Genomic DNA, 20,918 nt, shown 5'->3' with positions numbered 1-20,918 from the left:
GTTAGAGGGATTAAATTAAATGTTAAAATCAAAAAACGTTACACAATGCATGTTATTTTATGGTAATTTGGGATAATTTGCTATGCGAAAAATCTGATTAAACTATTTTGTCTTGTCTTGTCTTTAAAAGTATCATAAAATGACTTTAAAATGACTGAAGTTATGTATTCATTCAATAAGAATGTGAATCGACACGAATAATCTTTTCGTTTTGTGCATTATTTGCGAGGAACATTAACACAAACTTTTCCTCCCTTGGGCTATATGAGTGGTGGGAGTAATTGTGCTTCACCAACAATCTGTTGGTTTAGTTACCTGTGCTTAACAAAAAATCTGTAGGCTCTTGTGCAGTGTGCTTCACCAATGACCAATGACCCAGACATCTACTAGCCACCTGCGTCACCAAAATTAGCACATTTAAATTCTATGTGCTTACCCAAATATCTGCAAATTTCATTCATTATTCTGTGTTGCAAAACAGGTTGCAGTTCTTTTTGACAAATTAATTATGTGTACGTTTCAGTAAAATATGTAAAACGAATAAAATTATGAATTCAGAGCCCTTGGATCTTAAACTACTTATGCAAAACACCTACGTAGAAACTTAACGTATTATATTCACAGGTTTATCTACCAATGTACAAATTAAAAATATATTTGAAATGGACTAGTAACAAACGAGTATTGTAGAAAGACACAATACATTTATTTATCACAAAGTGCGATCTCAATGCGCTGCATAAATCTGTTAAAACAAAGAAAGACAAGAAAAACAAAGAACCTAATTCATAAAAAGGGATATAAAGCTAAATATAATTATTTTATTTATTAAAACATTTTTAATAAAGTATTTATTTTAACAATCTTCATTACCTTAACTTATGTTTTAAACTATGTTATCTGATTATTAAAAGTCAACATACAATGAACAGATTGAAGGTATTGGTTTGAAAAGAATATAAACACTGCGCAAGTGATAACACTTAATCAATGATAAGTCAGATATTTTTCAGAATTCAGATATCTCTTCGGAATTAAATGAACAGTTTGTATACACAAAATGTGGTGTCGTCGATGGTTTGTAGCCGAGTGGCGTCACAGCAAATTTGCCGTAGGTCACTGGAGTTTTCTCGTATATGGAACCGTTGCCGTTCTTTTGTTCATCTAGATCCTCTTTTGTGATCACAATTTCTTGCTGGTCGTGTACCAGAACCTGCAACATTGATGACATCACAGATGATACATTCTGGCAAGTATTAATTAATTTATGCAAGCGATAATGAAAAATAAAATGACCAAAGCATCAACTTCAATGACGACGTCGTTTATCATCAAATTCATGATTATATTGCCAAAGGCATACAAGACCTTGGCGATGACGACGATGCAATTGTGATAATATGACACCAAAGAAGAAGAATATGAAGACGACACACATGATGATGCTAATGGTGATGTCCTGTGATAGTTACTGAGCACCTTTTTTGTTTGGTTATTGAAATAATGAGCTCACGATCGCAATGTTCACAATAACCACTACACCAGCAATGCTCTGTTCGTCGGCCTTTCATCTTTGTGACGCATTTGTTCAACCGTAAAAATGCGTATTTTGCGCGCGTATAATTTCTGATTATCCGAATATATTGTTATGCACTTACCTCTGGGTCTTTAAACTGGTAGCCACACCTGCACAAGGCCCTCCATTTCTCCGGTAGACAGCATACAAGTCGGTCGAAAAAGGGGATGAGGTATTTCGGATCTACCTCCTCTTTTTGCCATCCTATAAGGACAAAGGCTTCATTCGAAAACTAGAATGAGCAGTTTTAATCACATATGTGTGTCTAATTACTAGTATTTTTTAAGACTGGGGTAAATTCTGGAGTAGATGACCATGGTAGTTAATTATATATTTGATTGCTTTTTCCTTGCCGTCAATGCACAATTAGCTTTGTTTGTGTGATTTTAAGGAACGCAGCATTTTCCCATTGTAAACTTCATTGTAAATATCTCTAGAATTATTAAAAAGCAATTTAGCATTGAGGAATCGGAAACAGGTCAGTTTATACTTCGAGAAAATATCTAACGATACTATCGAAGAGTACTTATAAATAAAAAACGATTTGTCTTAAAATGTATAGTTAAAGGAATGTTTGGCCTTTCTTGTCTCTAAGCTTGATGATTGCAATGTTTCAATTTAGGTCGGCTGTGAATTGATCAGCTGCTATTGGTTCGCTGATATGTGAGTTCAGCATGGTGCCAGGGGTTTAACCCCCTGATTTAGGGAAAAGTCAAATAATAAAGGATTAAACTAGGTGCCTTTACAGTAAATAATTATTGTATTTATACCAACCCGTAACGAGGCTGACAAATAGTCCTACAACTATAACTGTTGCCATGCCAATGCTTGGATACCATAGATACGACACCGTATACAATAGCTGCACTCCAGACCTGTCAATAAAATAAAATTAGTGTTAGAAGTAAAGTTATGACCGTTGTAATGCCAATGCCGGTATACCACATATACGACAAAGTATACAATAAATTCGAAACGGTATACTAAAGCTGTACTATACAATAGCTGCATTCCAGACCAGAATTAAACGAGCTTACCAAGCAAATCTAAAGGTTGGCTGATTCATCTCTGTTACTTTTAAATTGTCTTCCAAGTCATGTACAATAACGTGGGTTTATTAGCAACACAGCAATGTCAGCAAACAAGACAAAGCCACTACTATTAGTAAAGAGTTAATGGGTCTTGTTTACAGATTGTCGTATTTATGAAGTGTCATTAAATATGTTAAGAAACAAATCAATAATGTTGGAATATTCTGAAATACTTATAGTCCCCGGGTCATCTAGAAGCAAAATCCGTGTAAAATAAATTGGGACACATAATCGCTGTATTAATACTGAAAGTATTTTACAAATTTACCGATTTCGAATGATGACTGGCCGTTCATTAACCGATATTGTTTACATTGTTCTTATTCAAGAGCGTTATTCGCGTAATTGAGCATTATGCACACATTCTGTTTTGAATATTTGACAATTATTTTGAAAATCATCATTTTACTTTGTTCCTTAAATCTTTTAAGAAATTGTTTGTTTTAAGAATATCGAATCACAAAAGTGCCAGAACTGCGGGTATTTATACAAATGTTGATGTAAGCATATGACATGAATGATCATTTAATGAGACGCATGTCAATAAATAAAAACAACATATTTGGTAAGTATGAGCCTTATGTTCCTGAAAAAAGACATTATTTTATATAATGTCTTAAATCCGATTTTATTTAACAAATTTCGAAAAAGTTTCACCAAATGTTAACGCAAAAGGAAAACCAAGAACTCACAGTTCAGTTACAGTCGCTGTTGTGGTGGTCGTCATCGCAGTAGTGGTAACCATGGTAACGTTTGCCATCGAGCAATTTGCCGTAGGGAAGTCCAGTTTGTAGCCACTGCTGGGCAGGCCATACGCGCCGACACTGATCCAAAGCGGGAACGCCAGACCCAGTATTCCGCCTACTACACAGCCCTGGGGTGTTCAATGTACAGATGGTTTGGTCATTTTTATCGCAAATACTGTTGACAATTCTTTTAATAATATCAATCTGTTGGTGACATATTAAGCATAATGATTGTTGCAAGAATTTAAAGAAATCAAGTATTTAATTTCATACAACGAACAAAGCGATCGTAAACGTAACATTAAGACACTTTTATAGCATTTCAATATGATTTAAGACGTAAATTAAAAATGAAACGTAATGGATGTCAGTAAATAAAATACATCAGCACCAAATACTTCAGAAGAAAACCTTATGTTCAGTTAACTGTTTAAATCAACTAAGACATTTGGCACGTCTTTAAATACAACACTACATGTTAAATCAATATAAGAAAAAGATTACACGACGATTGATATGAATTGATTTAGCTTTGAAAGTGGAAAATTGTACGCCTTATTCGTCTAGCAATTCTTTAAATTATCCTATATTGCGTTTGAGAATGGCAATCCCGTACCAAATATAATTTCAGCTTTTATTTTACGCAAATTGATATGCAATATCAAATGATTGCAGTTTGCATGTATTTGCTAATTGATTGTCAAGACTATTTTTTCATTAAAACTATTTAGTAACGTCAAAACATGTTACTAATATAGATTACGAAAAAAGAACAAATGTTTAATTATCTATTAAACATATCATATGATCAGTTTGGCATAATTCGCATTCTTGATTTTGTCATTACACAAACTTATTGTTCAGTGTAAAATGTTTTCATACATGTATACATGAACATACTTGCCAATTTGCCCACGGAAAAAGACCACCGAGTAGAAATATACCAAGAAGTGGACCCGATGCTGCTCCAGTAAAACTAATGGATGCCTGAAAACAGTAATTGTTATTTTGTTTATGAAAATCGCCTATACCATAGTGCCGTAAAAAGTATGATTAGTACACGCAATACATTGGATTGTGATCTTGGAGAAAAAAAAAAAAAACCTGCAACAAATGCATTCCAAACGCTTGATAAATAAACGCAAAACCATTGACCATTATAAAAGTCAGGTTCCAATAGTAGCCTTGATCACAGTTCCGCCAAATGTCTAAGAATAAACGCAATAAAAAAAACATGTACACAATAGGCAAGCGGAAAAGTCACTTGTAGCACGGTGTCGCCAAAGGTCTGAGAAGAAAACGAAACACCTTAGCAAATGGACATTGTGAAAAACGAGTTGTAATAATAACACGTACAACAAAGTATCTTCAAAGGTCTGAGAAATACAATCGAAAACGAGCTATACACTAAACACTGGATGAAATACGTGGAATGCTATAAGCTATGTTTTGTCTTATTGTAAAAATGGATTTTTGAGACATTTATTATTTAGCCCTAGATCCGGAATCGTCCGGTTAAATAGTCCCTGTGAGACTTAGCCAACAAAGGTCCGAGCAATACACGCAATACCAATAACGAAGTATGTTATGAAAGGCGATTAAAGACAACTAAGAACTGGGATGGTGATGACCCAAATGCTTTATGTTATTGTCACCTGAAGCACAGTCCCGCCAAAGGTCTGCGCAATGAACGCAAAGCCGACGCCGGCAGCACCGTAAACAAGCACAAGTCCCTTGCTAATCCACGTTTTCACGCGCTCCGTCACCTTGTGGCCAATGACGGGCTTGAAGATATCCTCCCAAGTAACGGCAGCAAGTGCGTTAAGGCACGAGGACATCGTGCTGGGGGTAAAGTCAAAAGTAAATATTCACAGCAAAAGCGAAATAATAAAAATAGTTAAGCGAATAAGATGCGTTAAAGCATGATATACTTAATATACTTTGATCTTTCACAAAGCATTACATTATACAAAATAATAAATATATACACACACATTCATGTTTCGTAAGCTTAGCTTTATTCGGTCTGGAATTATGTTTTTGAAAGAATCGTAACGTTTCTACATCACTCGCTTAACAGTATCTTGTCAAGCAAATAATAAAACGTTACGTTGGAATACCTTAAAGCACCGCTAAACAAACACGATACAAAGAGGCCAGGAAGTCCAGGGTAACCCAGCACTTCCATGACGAAGTACGGTATGAGCTGATTGGCGTTGGCCACTTGCTTGCTTGTCAAGGGATCGCAGCCCTGCTGCGCGTAGTAGGCGAACATGACGATGCCCGCAAGACACGTGCAAAGAATGAGGAGGAAGACGCCACCAATGTTGAGGAGAACCGCGCTGTCAAACATATGGTATGAGATACTGAATAAGCATTATATGTTTTTTTGAGATTCAATCAACATATTAAAAAGCAAATGCACAGACGAAAACCTTTCTAGGTTTGATAGAGAACATATGTTTGACTTATAAATTGAATTTTTAAAAACTACAGAAATGCATATTTTTCTTTTTTCTGGCACATATATTTCTTCAAACGCCTTATTTTAGTCAACAAGTGTTTTATTGTTCTGCCTCTTGTTCTGTCCACTCAGTGTTTGATTTTTTCATGGTGTGACCAGCACAGTACCTTTATAAACTTACCTGCCTAAAGTGCATGGCTAGAAAAACACCTGGCTATTATAAATTGGAAATCATTGTGAAATTGTTACATTTGACCGACAAAAACGGCCTATTTTTTGCCGACTCACTACTTGGCCTTCCTCAGGGTTGGAACAGCACAGTACCGCTGAACGCTGGCCTGGTTACACCCGTATATGCTCATCCATTGGATACTCCCACCCACTACTAACGACCAGATGGAGTGGCGAGTGGTCGGGTTGAAGTCCGCACTGTAATCGGCAACATGCACTAGAAATTCAAGGCAATACTATAAACGAAGAATGCTTTTAGTTCAACACAAGATCTGGTTGTCCATTCAGAATGATCAGGCATCATTTTGGGTGTCTAGCAAAAGCATTCTAATAGTGTTTCGCTCAACGATTTGGTTTGCTCCGAACATTGTACTGAGAAAAAAAGTGTTTTAATTGTGAGTGAGTGAGTGAGTTAGTGAGTGAGTGAGTGAGTGAGTGAGTGTGTGAGGGAGTAAGTGATTCGGAAAGTTATGAGAAATATTGCATGTTTAGGGGAATAGATTGACTGGTTGGTTGGCTTGTATGTGTTTAGTCTGTGGGTTAGTTGTATGCATGTGCAAATGAACAAGAAGGATTACATTATTATATGTTTCATTATATGTTATATTATTTCTTTAAATAGCTGCTGCATTCTAATCGATGACTAAATAGTTAAATAGTCGACAAAACAACTTATTATAAATACCCTTTAATACTAAAACGGTATTATTTACTAAATGAAAGGATACTAACTCCCAGAACTCGATCCTGTGCCAGTCCTCGTTGATCCTCCACACAGTGTGCATACCTCCCACCTTCATGGTACCCTGTTGGACATGACAGTATGCAAGAGAATATTGCAACGGTTTGGAATTAAATGAATGTTTTCAGGAAACTGTATTGTCTGGAACAAATATAGAAAATGCTAATTTATCATTAGATGACATCTTAATAACTAAATATGTTGAATTTATTTAAAGCCCATAAAGCTTTAAAATCAACAATTATTTCGTACAATATTTCTAAAAATAAAGTCAACACATAAAAAATAATTCCTTATAGCAATAACCAAACGTTGAACGCTTAAAGTGATCTGCTTTAACAAGATACAAAATGCTCTTTTTTGTTTTTGGTGGAACAATATATTCAACATGTTCATGTACCATATTGTTGTCCGTGTGCCGTATGAATATACATCGTTGCGGGAAATTAAAATAGAATATTTTCTAATACTGACCGTATAGCTTTAACAGTGAGAGGATGTGTACAAAATAGCTCTCCAACTTTTGCAAACACCTATAGGAAAATAGTGACTTATATTCATGTACAGTATAAGTGGAACTTTTTGAAAAAAAGGAAATAAAAAAAATGAATTCTGGAAGTTATTAGGTGAAAAAGATATTCTCTTTGTATTCTCTCTCTTTGTTCATATAACAATTATACATGTAAATGAACATGGACATACAAGGACAAATGGGGAACACAATAGGAGGATTACAGTGGCTTAAACAAACAGATGATCAGTTAACATTAAGGTGTAAGTGCATGACAATTAGAGTGAGTGTTATTTATATGGGACAACGTGGAAAGGAATAAAACAAGTATACACAAGACGGTCTGATAAGTGGAGAAATACAAATCAACTATTCTAAACATGCATAGACAAAAGATTAGGTCAGAAATGAGTACAAAGGGAGAAAAAAAAACAGAAAAGGGAGATAACCCAGTTAATAAGTTGCTTTTTTAAAGCAAATCAACCAATTAGTCCCTCAGCACTAAGAAGAGAACGTGCACCAAAACAGCTAAGGCGCACTAGTTCAGATTCCAGTGAAAGCATGGACTTTGGAAGGCTGGCATAATGGACTTAAGAGAAGAACCCAGATCTGTTGTGAAGAAATAGGATATAAAAGAATGTGTGCCAAGGATTATGACAGGCATTGAAGCCATAATTGTGAAGGACATTGAAAAGTTGGCGGAACGTAAAGTACAAGAGGTAAGAGAAAAAGTAGATTCCTTGGAATTTAAATACCAGTCACTCCAGGAACATGTAAACCAACTAGAAAAGAATCATGCTGAACAACTTCAGACAATGGAAATACAAATGACAAAAACCTATGATTTATCAAAAGAAGCAAACAAAAAGGCTAACTACAATGAACAATATTTGCGCAATAATAATATTAAAATCATGGATGTTAAAGTTGATGGCGATAAAAACTATAAGACCCTCATAACAAAAGTTGTATCTCTTTAACAAGCAAGCGGTTATCCTTGAAAGGAAGGACATCATGGCTATCCATCGAATCCCAGCGAGAACAGGGAGTACAAAACCGGTCCTCATTAAGCTGATGAACAATTCAACGAAAACAAACAAATGAAAAAAAGCAAGGCTATGAAGGAAGCGGGTAATCGTATTGCGGATGATGTGACCAAACTGAACAATGGGCTGATAAGCAGACTAACATTGCACAATAACAAAGACAGTTCTTGGTTTTTCAAATGATCGGTGTATGGACTAACCACCAGACAAGAGCCTGTAATGTTTGATAATATAGACAATCTAATCGGAACCTTCAGATTCGGCAAGTAGATACAAGACATCCAGTATAAAATATGTAAGACCATTTTATAAGATTTTGTTTTGCGGATTTAATGTTGTTGTCTTTTTAAACTGTGCTTCTTTCCCAGTGTTTTCTTTGCTTACTTGACATTGTTATGTTATGTATAATCTTCAAGAGTAATTTGATTGCGTATATGAGAAAAATAATAAAAAACTAAATAATTTCCCCTACTCAGTATGTTTTTGATATTGTTACTTCCACAGCATATACATATATGTACCTGTTTTAATCTTTAAAGAGTAATTTAATAGCATAATTGTGAAAAAAATGCCTCCACAATTAATAAATAACGGGACTTTACTCCAATGCATCAAAACATTTAATACTACTCCATAAACGTTTGAACTTTACATGATGAAGTATTGTAAAATAATCAGTATTTGAAAATGTTATTATGATTGAGCTAAATTATAATGACAAATTAGAAAAATTAGAAAATATCATTTCACATCGGAACAGAAGAGATCTAACTCCCTTAGGTAGGATAACTGTTGTTAAAACCTTGATACTTCCATTGTTTATTCACTTGTTTGTCTCTTTGCCACAAGCCGGAGAGGCTATTTGTAAGGTTTTAAATGAAAAACTATTCAAATTTGTGTGGCAAGGGCCTTCAAAAATCAAAGCAACAAGATGTGTTTGTGAAACACTATGTCCCCGTTTATGACGTTTGACCTTGAAGGATGACCTTGACCCTTTACCACTCAAAATGTGCAGCTCCATGAGATACACATGCATGTCAAATATAAAATTGCTAGCTTCAATATTGCAGAATTTACATTACATGAGCAATTTTGACCCATATATTCGACCTTGAAGGATGACCTTGACCTTAACCTTTCACCACTCAAAATGTGCAGCTCTATGAGATACACATGCATGCCAAATATCAAGTTGCTTTCTTCAATATTGCAAAAGAACTCATAAAATGAGCGATTTCGGCCACATTTATTTGACCTCTGTCCTTGAAGGATGACCTTGACCTTGACCTTTTACCACTCAAAATGAGCAGCCCCATGAGATACACATGCATGCCAAATATCAAGTTGCTATCTTTAATATTGAAATATTGCAAAAGTGTACATTAAATGAGCGATTTTGACCCATATATTTGACCTTTGACCTTGAAGGATGACCTTGACCTTGACCTTTCACCACTCAAAATGTGCAGCTCTATGAGATACATATGCATGTCAAATATCAAGTTGCTATCTTCAATATGCCAAAAGTTATTGCAAATGTTAAAGTTGACGCAAACCAACAGACCAACAGACCTACTATAGTGGGGGACATAAAACGTCGTAACAAAAGAATTTGATGAAGGGGGACTTAAACTGGTGTTATACGTCACTTCAGCTGTAAAAAAAATAACTAACACTTTTTGGATAGATGGTTTAACCATATATTCTGACTGTGTTAAGAGTATTAATATCGATTCTGTTGATAAACTGTTAGATATGCCTTTGTTTTTCAATAACATTTTATTAATCAACAATAAATACATTTTTGGAAGTATTGGTATGATATTGGCATTCAGTATGTTAAAGATATTACTAAAGACGGTGGGCATATTTTGTCACTGCAAGAGCTACTATTCAAAATGAATAAACAAGTAAATTTTTTGCATTATGAAAGTATTACGAGAGTTCTTCCCACATACATGGCCTTAGTTCAAAATGTAAAATTAGACGAGTAGAAAGTACATTCATATCACATTGTGTCGACCTATATAAAACCTATTATTCTGAATTTATTTTATAAGTTACTATACAACATGTTAAAATGGAACTCTGAAATCCCCACATGCCATACAAAGTGGAATAAATACTTTGCAGATGATTCCATACAATGGTACATTTTTGAATGCAAAAGGAAAAAAGTTATTCCACTTTTTTAGGGATTTAAGGCTTGCCTAAGATTAGCTTTAAATATTTATGCAACCACAACAAAGGAATCTAGTAAAGAATTGGTTTGGACAATTATGAGGAATATGTAATTCGTAGTTACATGATTAATAAAAATAACTGTCTTAACTCTTATATATATGAAATGTGCAAATTTGTTTACTTGATCAAATCTTACTATGTTGATCATAAATGTAAATTGATTGTTTTGTAAAATGATACATTATTGTTTTTATCTTGTTTGAACTTGTAATCACAGTTTAATTGTTGTGGTTAATCAAAACATTTATTCGTTCAAGACGCACTTATTATTGTGTTGTACATGAAGATTATTTAAGTCAAGTCGGTGTAGTAAAAAAGGTTGAAGGATGTATGATATTAATTCAAATTTACTTTGTAAATGTATGTACATATATTATGAAATGAATAACAGCATTTTAATAGGAAAAAAAAAGAAAAGAACATATTGTGCCACAAAAAAATTAAAACGAGCATTTTGTATTTCGTTAAATCTATGTTACCATACCAAAGTTAGCGTTGAAATTTTGGCTATTGCTATAAGGAACATTTATTGTTTATGAATTAACTTTAATGTACGACATATTTTGCGAAATGTTCGTTTATTTTGAGTATTTATGTTACTTTTAAGTTATAATGCGATTTCAATAACACTCTGTATACTCATGTTAATGTAGAATGATTGATATAAACTTTCGTTGATAAGACTCACATAAATATGGGTACGAACCTGTATATAATGGATACGAACTTTGATCCGTATGGAACCGAAAGATATATCACTATAAATGCGAACCAATACCATCTTTGATACTAACCTTTATCACTTGTATATGAGCCTGTATCTTCATAAATACGAACTTTTACCACTATCACAATCGATAAAATTATCGATAAGAACTTGTATCACTATGCATAAAACTTATATCGCTTTGTATACGTACGTATATTAGGATATAAACCAAATTGTTTCACTATAGATCCCATACGAACATGTATTAAAAGATTTACAATCCTATATCACTATGGGTACGGACTTGCATCACTATGGGTACGAACGTGTATCACTATGGGAACGAATCTGTTTCAGTATGGATACTAAACGAGATCATTGTGGATAAGAATCTGTATCAATGGTGATACGATCTTTATCACTCTGTACACGTATCTATCACTATGAATAAGATTTTGTATCGCTGTGGATACGAACATGTATCATGATTTATACGAATTTGTATAGCTATGGAAACTGACCTTTACCTTTATCAATACGGATACGAACCTGTATCACTATTGCGAGAATTCCCGCTAGCATCACCACAGCCTGGAACACGTCTGTCCACACCACCGCCTTCATGCCGCCCTGTCATGCAGTGCATACAAAACATGCATACTGTTATTATGTTGCATACATTATGGTTAAAACTATCTATAAATAGTACACAATGTATCAAACGTACCAGCATGCTCCGCTTAGAGTTTACACAGGTCAATATATTGACACAAATATTTCCTTGATTATGATCACATTATACACACGCATAATGGCCACTAATATAGCATAAGAAATATGGTGATTTCTGGAATACTAGCTACATTAACGCATACATTCCCTAACTTAACAACCAAGAAATGCCATTGTAAACCTATAAAATGTACGTACGAGAAATGTATAGAAGGTTGACACACATCCCACTGTGATAATTGTGGCCCAGGTTGGAAAACCGGTTACTGAAACAGAATCATTTGACAAATGTTTAGTTCGAAGGGGCGAAGAGAATATATCATCTTCTCTAAGTGGCAAGAAAGTGCCTGGCTCGATCCCAAATATTTGGCAACCAAGCACCTCACCAAAATGTCACCAAGTGCTCATTCTACTCAGTCAAAGGCTTCGAGCAGGTTGGAGAAGGTCGAATGCTTCAAATGCAACACATGACAACAAATAGCCGTGGAACAATTACGTTTGGATCATCTATCAACAAAACGTGTGTGACTATGATTAATTTAATTTAGAAATATCATATTACATAGTATTGCACGTCGAATTACTTCAAGTTCTTATACAAACAACCTTTAAACACAAAAGAGAAAATATTTCCTTTCTCTACTGGTGCTTTGCAAAAGTAGGCGAGATTGAAAGGACTTAATAAATAAAATTTAAAGAATATAAAACCAGACGCTATTTTCTGGCACGTTTGAATCTCGTCTCGACAACGACCTGTTTTACAAATTTGCTTTGTTATTTACCTGCTTCTAAAGCAGTGGAGGGGGCGAAGGAAGCGATACCCATGTAGATTATCTGAAACATGTCGCAGGACAGAGTGCAAAACATGATGATAAGCTATTGAAACATGTCGCAGAACATAGTTCAAAACATGATGAAAAGATGATGAACTATGTCGCAGAACATAGTTCAAAACTTGATGATAAGATATTGAAACATGTCACACAACATAATTCAAAACATGATGAAAAGATGATGAACCATATCGAAGAACATTCTTCAAAACATAATGATAATCTATTGAAAAATTTCGTACAACATAGTTCAAAACATGATGAAAACAGCTTGCAAAATTTCGCAGAGCCTAAATCAATCCATGATTTAAAACAGCGTCTATAATGTCGCAAAACATAATCCAAAATATGATGGAAACAATTTGCATCATGTCGCAGATTATTATTTTACTTGATAACAAACACCTACTTAAAACTCGTTTAAAACATTGTTTAAACACGGCGAAAAAACATCGTATACATTATATTGTTGAGGAACGTAGATCTAACATGACGAAAACAAACTTGTAACATGTCGCAGACCATAGCTCCAGACAGGAAGATGAGAACCTTAAATCATGTCGCTGAACATAATTCAAACATACCAAATACAACTTGAAGAATATTGCCCAATAAAGTTTGTTTAAAGCATAACAACGACTTTTTGAAACATGTCGCAGAACAAAGTTCCAAGTAAGACAAAATACAAATTTTGAACATGCCACGTATTTTAAACCATTACGCAAAACAACTTCAGACATGTTAGATAACATAGAACACATTAATTCATAAAACAGCTAGAAACATGAAAGCAAAATTTCAAGCACCATGTAGTGTATTTTACCGAGGAAAACATCCGGGCAAAGCAAACAAAATTTGGAAAACAAACTTTATTTACACTTGTTTAACTTTAAAAAGAGCCAAAAATAGCGCAAAAAGCTATATATATTAGGACAATTAACGCGCATTAGTGGCAGTTTCAGAGAAAATATTAATGATAAAAAGTATGATCGGTATCTATTAGAGCGTAAATATGTTGTATGTATTGTGCTCCATTCATGAAGTCCCGTTAAGCGCTACTCCGTCCGCTATACAGTCACGCAAGGTTTTGCTGTCTCATAAGCGGACATTATGACTCCTCATCAAATATAACAGATGGTGAGGCGTATCGAATCTGGAGGTACAGTGTTCGGATATGCCCTATCTGGAGCTACAGTGTTCGGATATGTCATATCTGGAGCTACAGTGTTCGGATCTGTCATATTTGGAGCTACAGTGTTCGGATATGTCAAATCTGGAGCTACAGTGTTCGGATATGTTATATCTGGAGCTACAGTGTTCGGATAGTAGCATACATATAGCTACAGTGTTCGGATAGTATCATATCTGGAGCGACAGTGTTCGGATATTTTCATATCTGGAGCTACAGTGTTCGGATATGTCATATCTGGTGCTACAGTGTTTGGATAATATCATATATGTAGCTACAGTGTTCAGATAGTATCATATCTGTAGCTACAGTGTTCAGATAGTATCATATCTGGAGTTACAGTGTTCGGATATGTCATATCTGGAGCTACAGTGTTCGGATATGTCATTTCTGGAGCTACAGTGTTCGGATATGTCATATCTGGAGCTTCAGTGTTCGGATATGTCATATCTGGAGCTACAGTGTTCGGATAGTATCCTATCTGGAGCTACAGTGTTCAGATAGTATCATACCTGCAGCATCAGTGCGCGAATAGTATCACATCTGTAGCTAAAGTGTTCTGATAGTATCGTATCTGGAGCTACAGTGTTCTGATAGTATCATATCTGGAGCTACACTGTCAGAATATGTCATGTCTGGAGCTAAATTGGTCGGATATGTCATATCTGGAGCTACAGTGTTCGGATATTATCATGTCTGCAGCTACAATGTTATGATAGTATCATGTCTGGAGCTAATGTGTTCTGATGGTATCATATCTGGAGCTACAGTGTTCGGATATGTCATATATGGAGCTACAGTATTCGGATATGTCATATCTGGAGCTACAGTGTTCGGAGATGTCATATCTGGAGCTAGAGTGTTCGGATATGTCATATATGGATCTGCAGTGTTCGAATATGTCATATCTGGAGCTACAGTGTTCTAAGAGTATCATGTCTGGAGCTACAGTGTTCGGATATGTATTGTCTGGAGCTACAGTGTTCGGATATGCCATATCTGGAGCTACAGTGTTCGGATATGTCATATCTGGAGCTACAGTGTTCGAAGAGTATCATGTCTGGAGCTACAGTGTTCGGATATGTATTATCTGGAGCTACAGTGTTCGGATATGTCATATAATTATGGAGCTACATTGTTCGGATATGTCATATCTGGAGCTACAGTGTTCGAAGAGTATCATGTCTGGAGCTACAGTGTTCGGATATGTATTATATGGAGCTACAGTGTTCGGATATGTATTATATGGAGCTACAGTGTTCGGATATGTCATGTCTGGAGCTACAGTGCTCGGATATGTCATATCTGGAGCTACAGTGTTCGGATATGCCATATCTCAAGCTTCAGTGCTCGGATATGTCATATCTGGAGCTACAGTGTTCGAATATGTCATATCTGGAGCTACAGTGTTAGGAGAGTATCATATCTAGAGCTGCAGTGTTCCGTTCGGATATGTCATATCTGGAGCTACAGTGTTCGGATATGTCATATCTGGAGCTACAATGTTATATGTCATAGGGCCAAAGACAGAATATGGACCATGTTTTTTTTCCGGTTTGTGGATGGCAGAGCGATAATATTTTTATATAAAGGAACGGAGTACGTAATTTAATTATCAAACATGTATATATAATGTATTTTATTACTTAATAACATTCTCAGCTCCTTATTTTTATAATTATTTTGTTTAGCCAAATAGCACATGCTGGCCATACAATAAAACAATTTATAATGTTTATTAGTTTTATGTGTACATATTAAATCTGTTTATATGAAACGAACGTAATAAGAGTTAGTAAATGGTCTGAATCGTCTGTAATAGAACCACACGCTCATGTTTCCGGTGTAAAAGGAAACGCTCGCTCTCTAAAAACACGAAAACATTAACGTTATTCGTCAAGCTGACAATACTTAATATTAAACCATTACAAAGATAAAAACTTTCTCTCTACAGTTGTTACCGGTTAATAAACAACTCTTTGTAGTTCTGATGCATGATGATAGAACCACTAGGGATTGATATCTGCGTTAATTTGTCATTACACAACCACACATCGAAAATATAGAAGATATTCATTTAATTAAAGGCGTGTTAACGAAGTTGATTTTACGTGACGCATTTCACAAAATGCACTCATGCCACTGAAGCGTGTAGTTGTTATCAGAGGCTTGTGTCGCTATTGTAAATTGTCGCTAGTGTTAACTGTATCGTACGGCGACGTCTCAGCTTACGTTACGGTAATTGCGAGCGTTGTTTACGTACTATACCAAATGATACAAGATGGATGATATGTATTGAGCGCTCGTATAATTAAACAACATGGTTTCAAGATTTGGAAAGCGCGCTTTATTTGTAAGTGGATGTTTGGTTAATACGGACGCCTCAACTTCTTTTAGAAGTCTTGACGCGATGCTGGTATTTGTTTGGTACTGGTTTTGCAACTGAATATCATGGTTGTTAAAATTTACGTTCATATCAAGTGGAACAGGATGAACATTTTGTTATAAAACATACTGCTTTACTTAAGAAGGCATCGGGGAATGGCGAAGTAAATTTAAAAAGGGAATTCTGACTCGTGCTTTATAATTTAAAAGACAAAAGGAAGTGTACTTAGAACAGATTTTCAAACAACATGTCAAACAACAATGAAGCATGACACAATTGCCGATCAAACAGGTCACTAAAATTGTTGGATTCAATATACCATCATAATTTCAATAAAATAGGACACGTACTACTATAGGTATTATTTAACATAGCTGGTCCACAGTGTTAAATTTTCTTGAAATTGAAAATATTTTTCAAATTTTTCCAAGACAAATATATACGATGATTGATAACGTTATTACAAGTCAACATTTAAGCTAATACATTCTGTATTAAATGGACTTGTTCAAATAATATTGATTTCTTTTCAGATTTATCCTAAACTTAATTGAGAAAAAAGTATCCTCATTGTGAATCGAACCGTGGACGTCTGGAATCAAAAACTGTTATGGTACCCTCTCGACAACTCTAACTTTTGAATCGGGTCAATCGTATTTTAACTGACCTACGCAATCCACATTTTGACACAAATATGAATGAAAACTACATAAAGACTCCAAAATTATTCGCATGTCGTGTGTGTAAAGTTTTATTATCGATATATTCAATTTAAAATGACTCTTAGTAAAAGTAAAAACAATAACACGAATTATTATTGTTTGTCTCTATCTGTATTGGTCATTTGTTCCATACTTTCCATGCTTTCCACTGTTCTTTTATTATAGAGACTGTCTCGAAATGTTGAAAATAGCCAATGTGTTGACATGTAACAAGTCCTTTAAAGCAATTTATTCGAAAATACTAACCGACTTGGTTGAAGTTTAATCACGTCCCTTTTGGAAGAAATATGTTTATTTTATACCTAATGATAAAATATGACATTTCTTCAGTGAAATAACAGCAGTGAAAATAACACAAGTGTTCTATTCACCGATGAAAAGAACACATTTTCGGAATTCCTTTTCCTATTTTTAGATTATCATATCAAGATGTACCTCCCTTGTTTATATCCTTGTTTATATTTTTTCTATGATCACGAGTAAAGCAAAATCGATATTCCACCTAATCAAACACGTTTTCTTTTAGTTTTATGCTTTTTTTACCGTTTATTTACATTGTAAAAGAGTTTAACTGAAGAATTTCCCTTGAATAATGACGTAATTTCGTCAACAAAATGACGTCATATTAATGTATTGAGGCACGCCACGGGAAAAACTCCGAAAAAAGGTAACTTTTCCGCAAACGGGAAGCAGCTCTTAATTATTTTTTTGAAAAGGGGGCATAAAAGAAACAGAAAACTGGTTCATGTCAGTGTAAGATCGTTTGTTATGTCACTCGTGATCATAGAACAATAATATTTTCACTCGTGGCTTCGCCACTCGTGAAAATATATTTTCTATGATCACTCGTGAAATAACAAACGATCTTACACTGACATGAACAAATATCCTCTATATATTATGCCATAAATGTACTCAATCTTTAACATAAACAATACATAATCACACCATACAACATTATTTAATACATGCGCAATAATCTTTAAAAATTGTTGTTGTTTCTGTTGTTGTTTTTAAGAATTTTGGTGATTGTTAGATAGAGGGAGGTACATGTGGTATTTAAATTCCATTTTCTGATAAATGTTAAGACCATCAAACGAACGTCTTTGTAAAGATATTTTCACATTCGTATAGATATTTTCACATTGTGTAAGTACGTCCTCTTCGTATAAGTCTTTACGCCACACTAAATAGAGCTGTTGTTTGACGGAATTCCCCCCTCCCTGCCCCGCTTCAAACAAAAAAGTAAATTATTATTGATTCCATTTTCGATTTCAACAGCGGTTAGCACAAAACGTAACGATGTATATATGTTTAGGTGCAGATAATCCTTCAAACATCTTATTAATTTATTGCGGCCTTAGAGTATCGTAGATATATAGAGCAAGGCTATCGTATGGTACAAAGTGCGCATCACAATAATTTAAACCCAAGAATGAAAATACAACTGTATTGTTTCGTTCGGTCATAAATTCATTTTATTTCTTTTAAACAGCACAAACATGACGATTCAATAGATTTAATTTTATTTCAGATGTCCTAGGTTTGTAGTTTTATCTTTGAACCATTGAATCTGAATATCGTGTAGATCTACACAATTATGCATTGGTCTGTTAAATACCTTTTTTTAACAAAAAAAGGTAAACAGGATATAAAAAGGTCCAACACACTATATTTTAAAGTTTGAGGATATTAATTCACATTATGACAGCTTTAATTGTTGCGGTAAACTAACGTTATAAAACATGTTTTCCACGTAAAAAATCAGTGGTTTCACTTCAGAGGAAAGATCTGGTTGCATGTATTCAGCAGCAACTGCGTATTAACTGCGGTTGTCAAGTTTTAAAGGCTGGCGTTCATGCATCGTCGAAAAAACCTCGTCATTTTATGCATTTTCAAAACATGATCAATCGAATTTCCGTCACGTTTTGATTAACTTCGAATGAAATGTTGGACCCAACATCGGATGCTTGAGGATATTACGGTATGACAAAAACGAATGGACATAACATTCAATATGACAAAAGCGAATGGAGAACGGTTTAAATAAGAATTACGATAAATATGACACAATGAACAGCGCGTGCTTTATTACTGTTATAAAACGCGTCGTTTGATTGGTTGAATGTCCATGCAGAATGCGAAACTAATGAGATGTCTAATTAATTAATCATGACTACGTATTCATTGATTAGCCTGTAGAGAATGACACGTTACGTAAATGCATTCCTTCATGTTTTCCATACGAAACGAACTTCTATGTTTACAAACGTCGTATTTATGTATTTAAAAGTATTAGTTGTTTGACTTACTTGCTGAATAATCATTATCACTGTACCGATTAATTTGGCTGCATGTGAATTGAAACGCATCTGTAGGTACTGAAAATAAAATATGAAAACACGAACATCTATGTAAAAGGTACGGAAATAAAAACGGCGACATTTCATTTTAAAAGTACGGAAATAAAGATAAACACATGAATTATAATGAACTTTAAAGACTATCTTAAATGTCGGAAAAAAGAATCATGCAGTTTTACATTTGAAAAAAAAACAACAACAGAAAAATACGGATAGATATGATGTGTTTAGAACTGAAAAAAAAACACACTATGACCGATTATCTAATAGATATAGGATCTGGCACGAGTTGTCATATCATACCATATTTCATTAAACGAGTTCAGGAATTTTTGGCGAGCTTACTAACGAATTTCCTAGACGAGTTTAATAAAATATGGTATGATATGACAACGAGTGTCAGATCTTTTTTTATCAAATGCTTTTAAATGAGCAAATTGAATAAATATTTACGCAAACATAATGATAAATCCCGAATGTTGTTTACATTTCGTGACGTCATTTGACGTTGCAACGTCATTTCAGCAAAATAACAAAATGCGATTGGTCAATAAACGAAAACTAAGCCAATGAAAACGCTAAAAAAGTATATTAAACATGTGCAAGATAAAAATATATAATTTTGTAATGGTTATATTACATGGGAAACAGGTATGGCATGTGATAAAGTCAAACATGTTTAATATCAGAACACAAAAAATGGACGATTCATCGCATTAAATGGAAGCATTGATTCATGTTAAAATTCAAAACATGTTTTGATACGAAACTCGTAGTTAATTGTTGAAAAATTCTAGCGCTGCAAAGGTGAAAATTTGGGTGTTGTATCAAAAACGAAAACACAAAGTACGTAATTGAAACCTAAAAAAACATATGGGCTGTATATCACATAGGTAAAAGCACTATATGCCCAAAATTGTACTAGAAAACCTCGAAATATATGCAAGGTTTCTTCGAAATTGAAGAATTGAAACGTGTTTCTACAAAGGTTTAAACACGATTTTTTATATGAAGCTTTTTAGTTGGCACTGACACAGAAGTAGAACCGATAGCGTGTGTAATCAGTTTGGTAACGAGAATTCGTCCCTCCATACCAATTACTCACGATGTAAGTTATGCAATTCTTCTGCATGCATGATGTACGACCTGATAACTTTTGTTTCTGGTTAAATTAAAAAGTTTATAAAAGAAGCTTCTTAATCGGAATACATTTGCATGTCAAATCAGTCAACTTTTGCGTGATAACTATTCTTGCTTCTGTAAGAATATTTACGTTTCCTCCTTTCATCTGCATTAAATGGATGTGCTAGTGAAAGACAATTGAATGGACGAT

The 20,918-nt window shown here is 34.4% G+C and overlaps 1 protein-coding gene across 1 annotated transcript in view; it reads right to left on the bottom strand.

The window, feature by feature from the left end:
- Positions 1–1,009: 1,009 nt before the first annotated feature.
- The window catches only part of LOC127840004 (sodium-coupled monocarboxylate transporter 1-like), a 639,226-nt gene continuing 619,317 nt past the window's right edge, over positions 1,010–20,918 (bottom strand). Inside the window, exons 11-14 of the mRNA XM_052368393.1 lie at positions 3,360–3,541; positions 2,351–2,451; positions 1,659–1,780; positions 1,010–1,213 (exon numbers count right to left, since the gene is read on the bottom strand). Of these exons, the coding sequence (XP_052224353.1) occupies positions 1,010–1,213; positions 1,659–1,780; positions 2,351–2,451; positions 3,360–3,541 (609 nt within the window). The remainder of the gene's footprint in view (positions 1,214–1,658; positions 1,781–2,350; positions 2,452–3,359; positions 3,542–20,918) is intronic.

This window comes from Dreissena polymorpha, chromosome 7, assembly GCF_020536995.1.
Source record: "Dreissena polymorpha isolate Duluth1 chromosome 7, UMN_Dpol_1.0, whole genome shotgun sequence".
NCBI classification, from domain to species: Eukaryota; Metazoa; Mollusca; class Bivalvia; order Myida; family Dreissenidae; genus Dreissena; species Dreissena polymorpha.
Note: the sequence above shows the minus strand (reverse complement) of the source record. Positions and strands in the feature narration are given on the sequence as shown.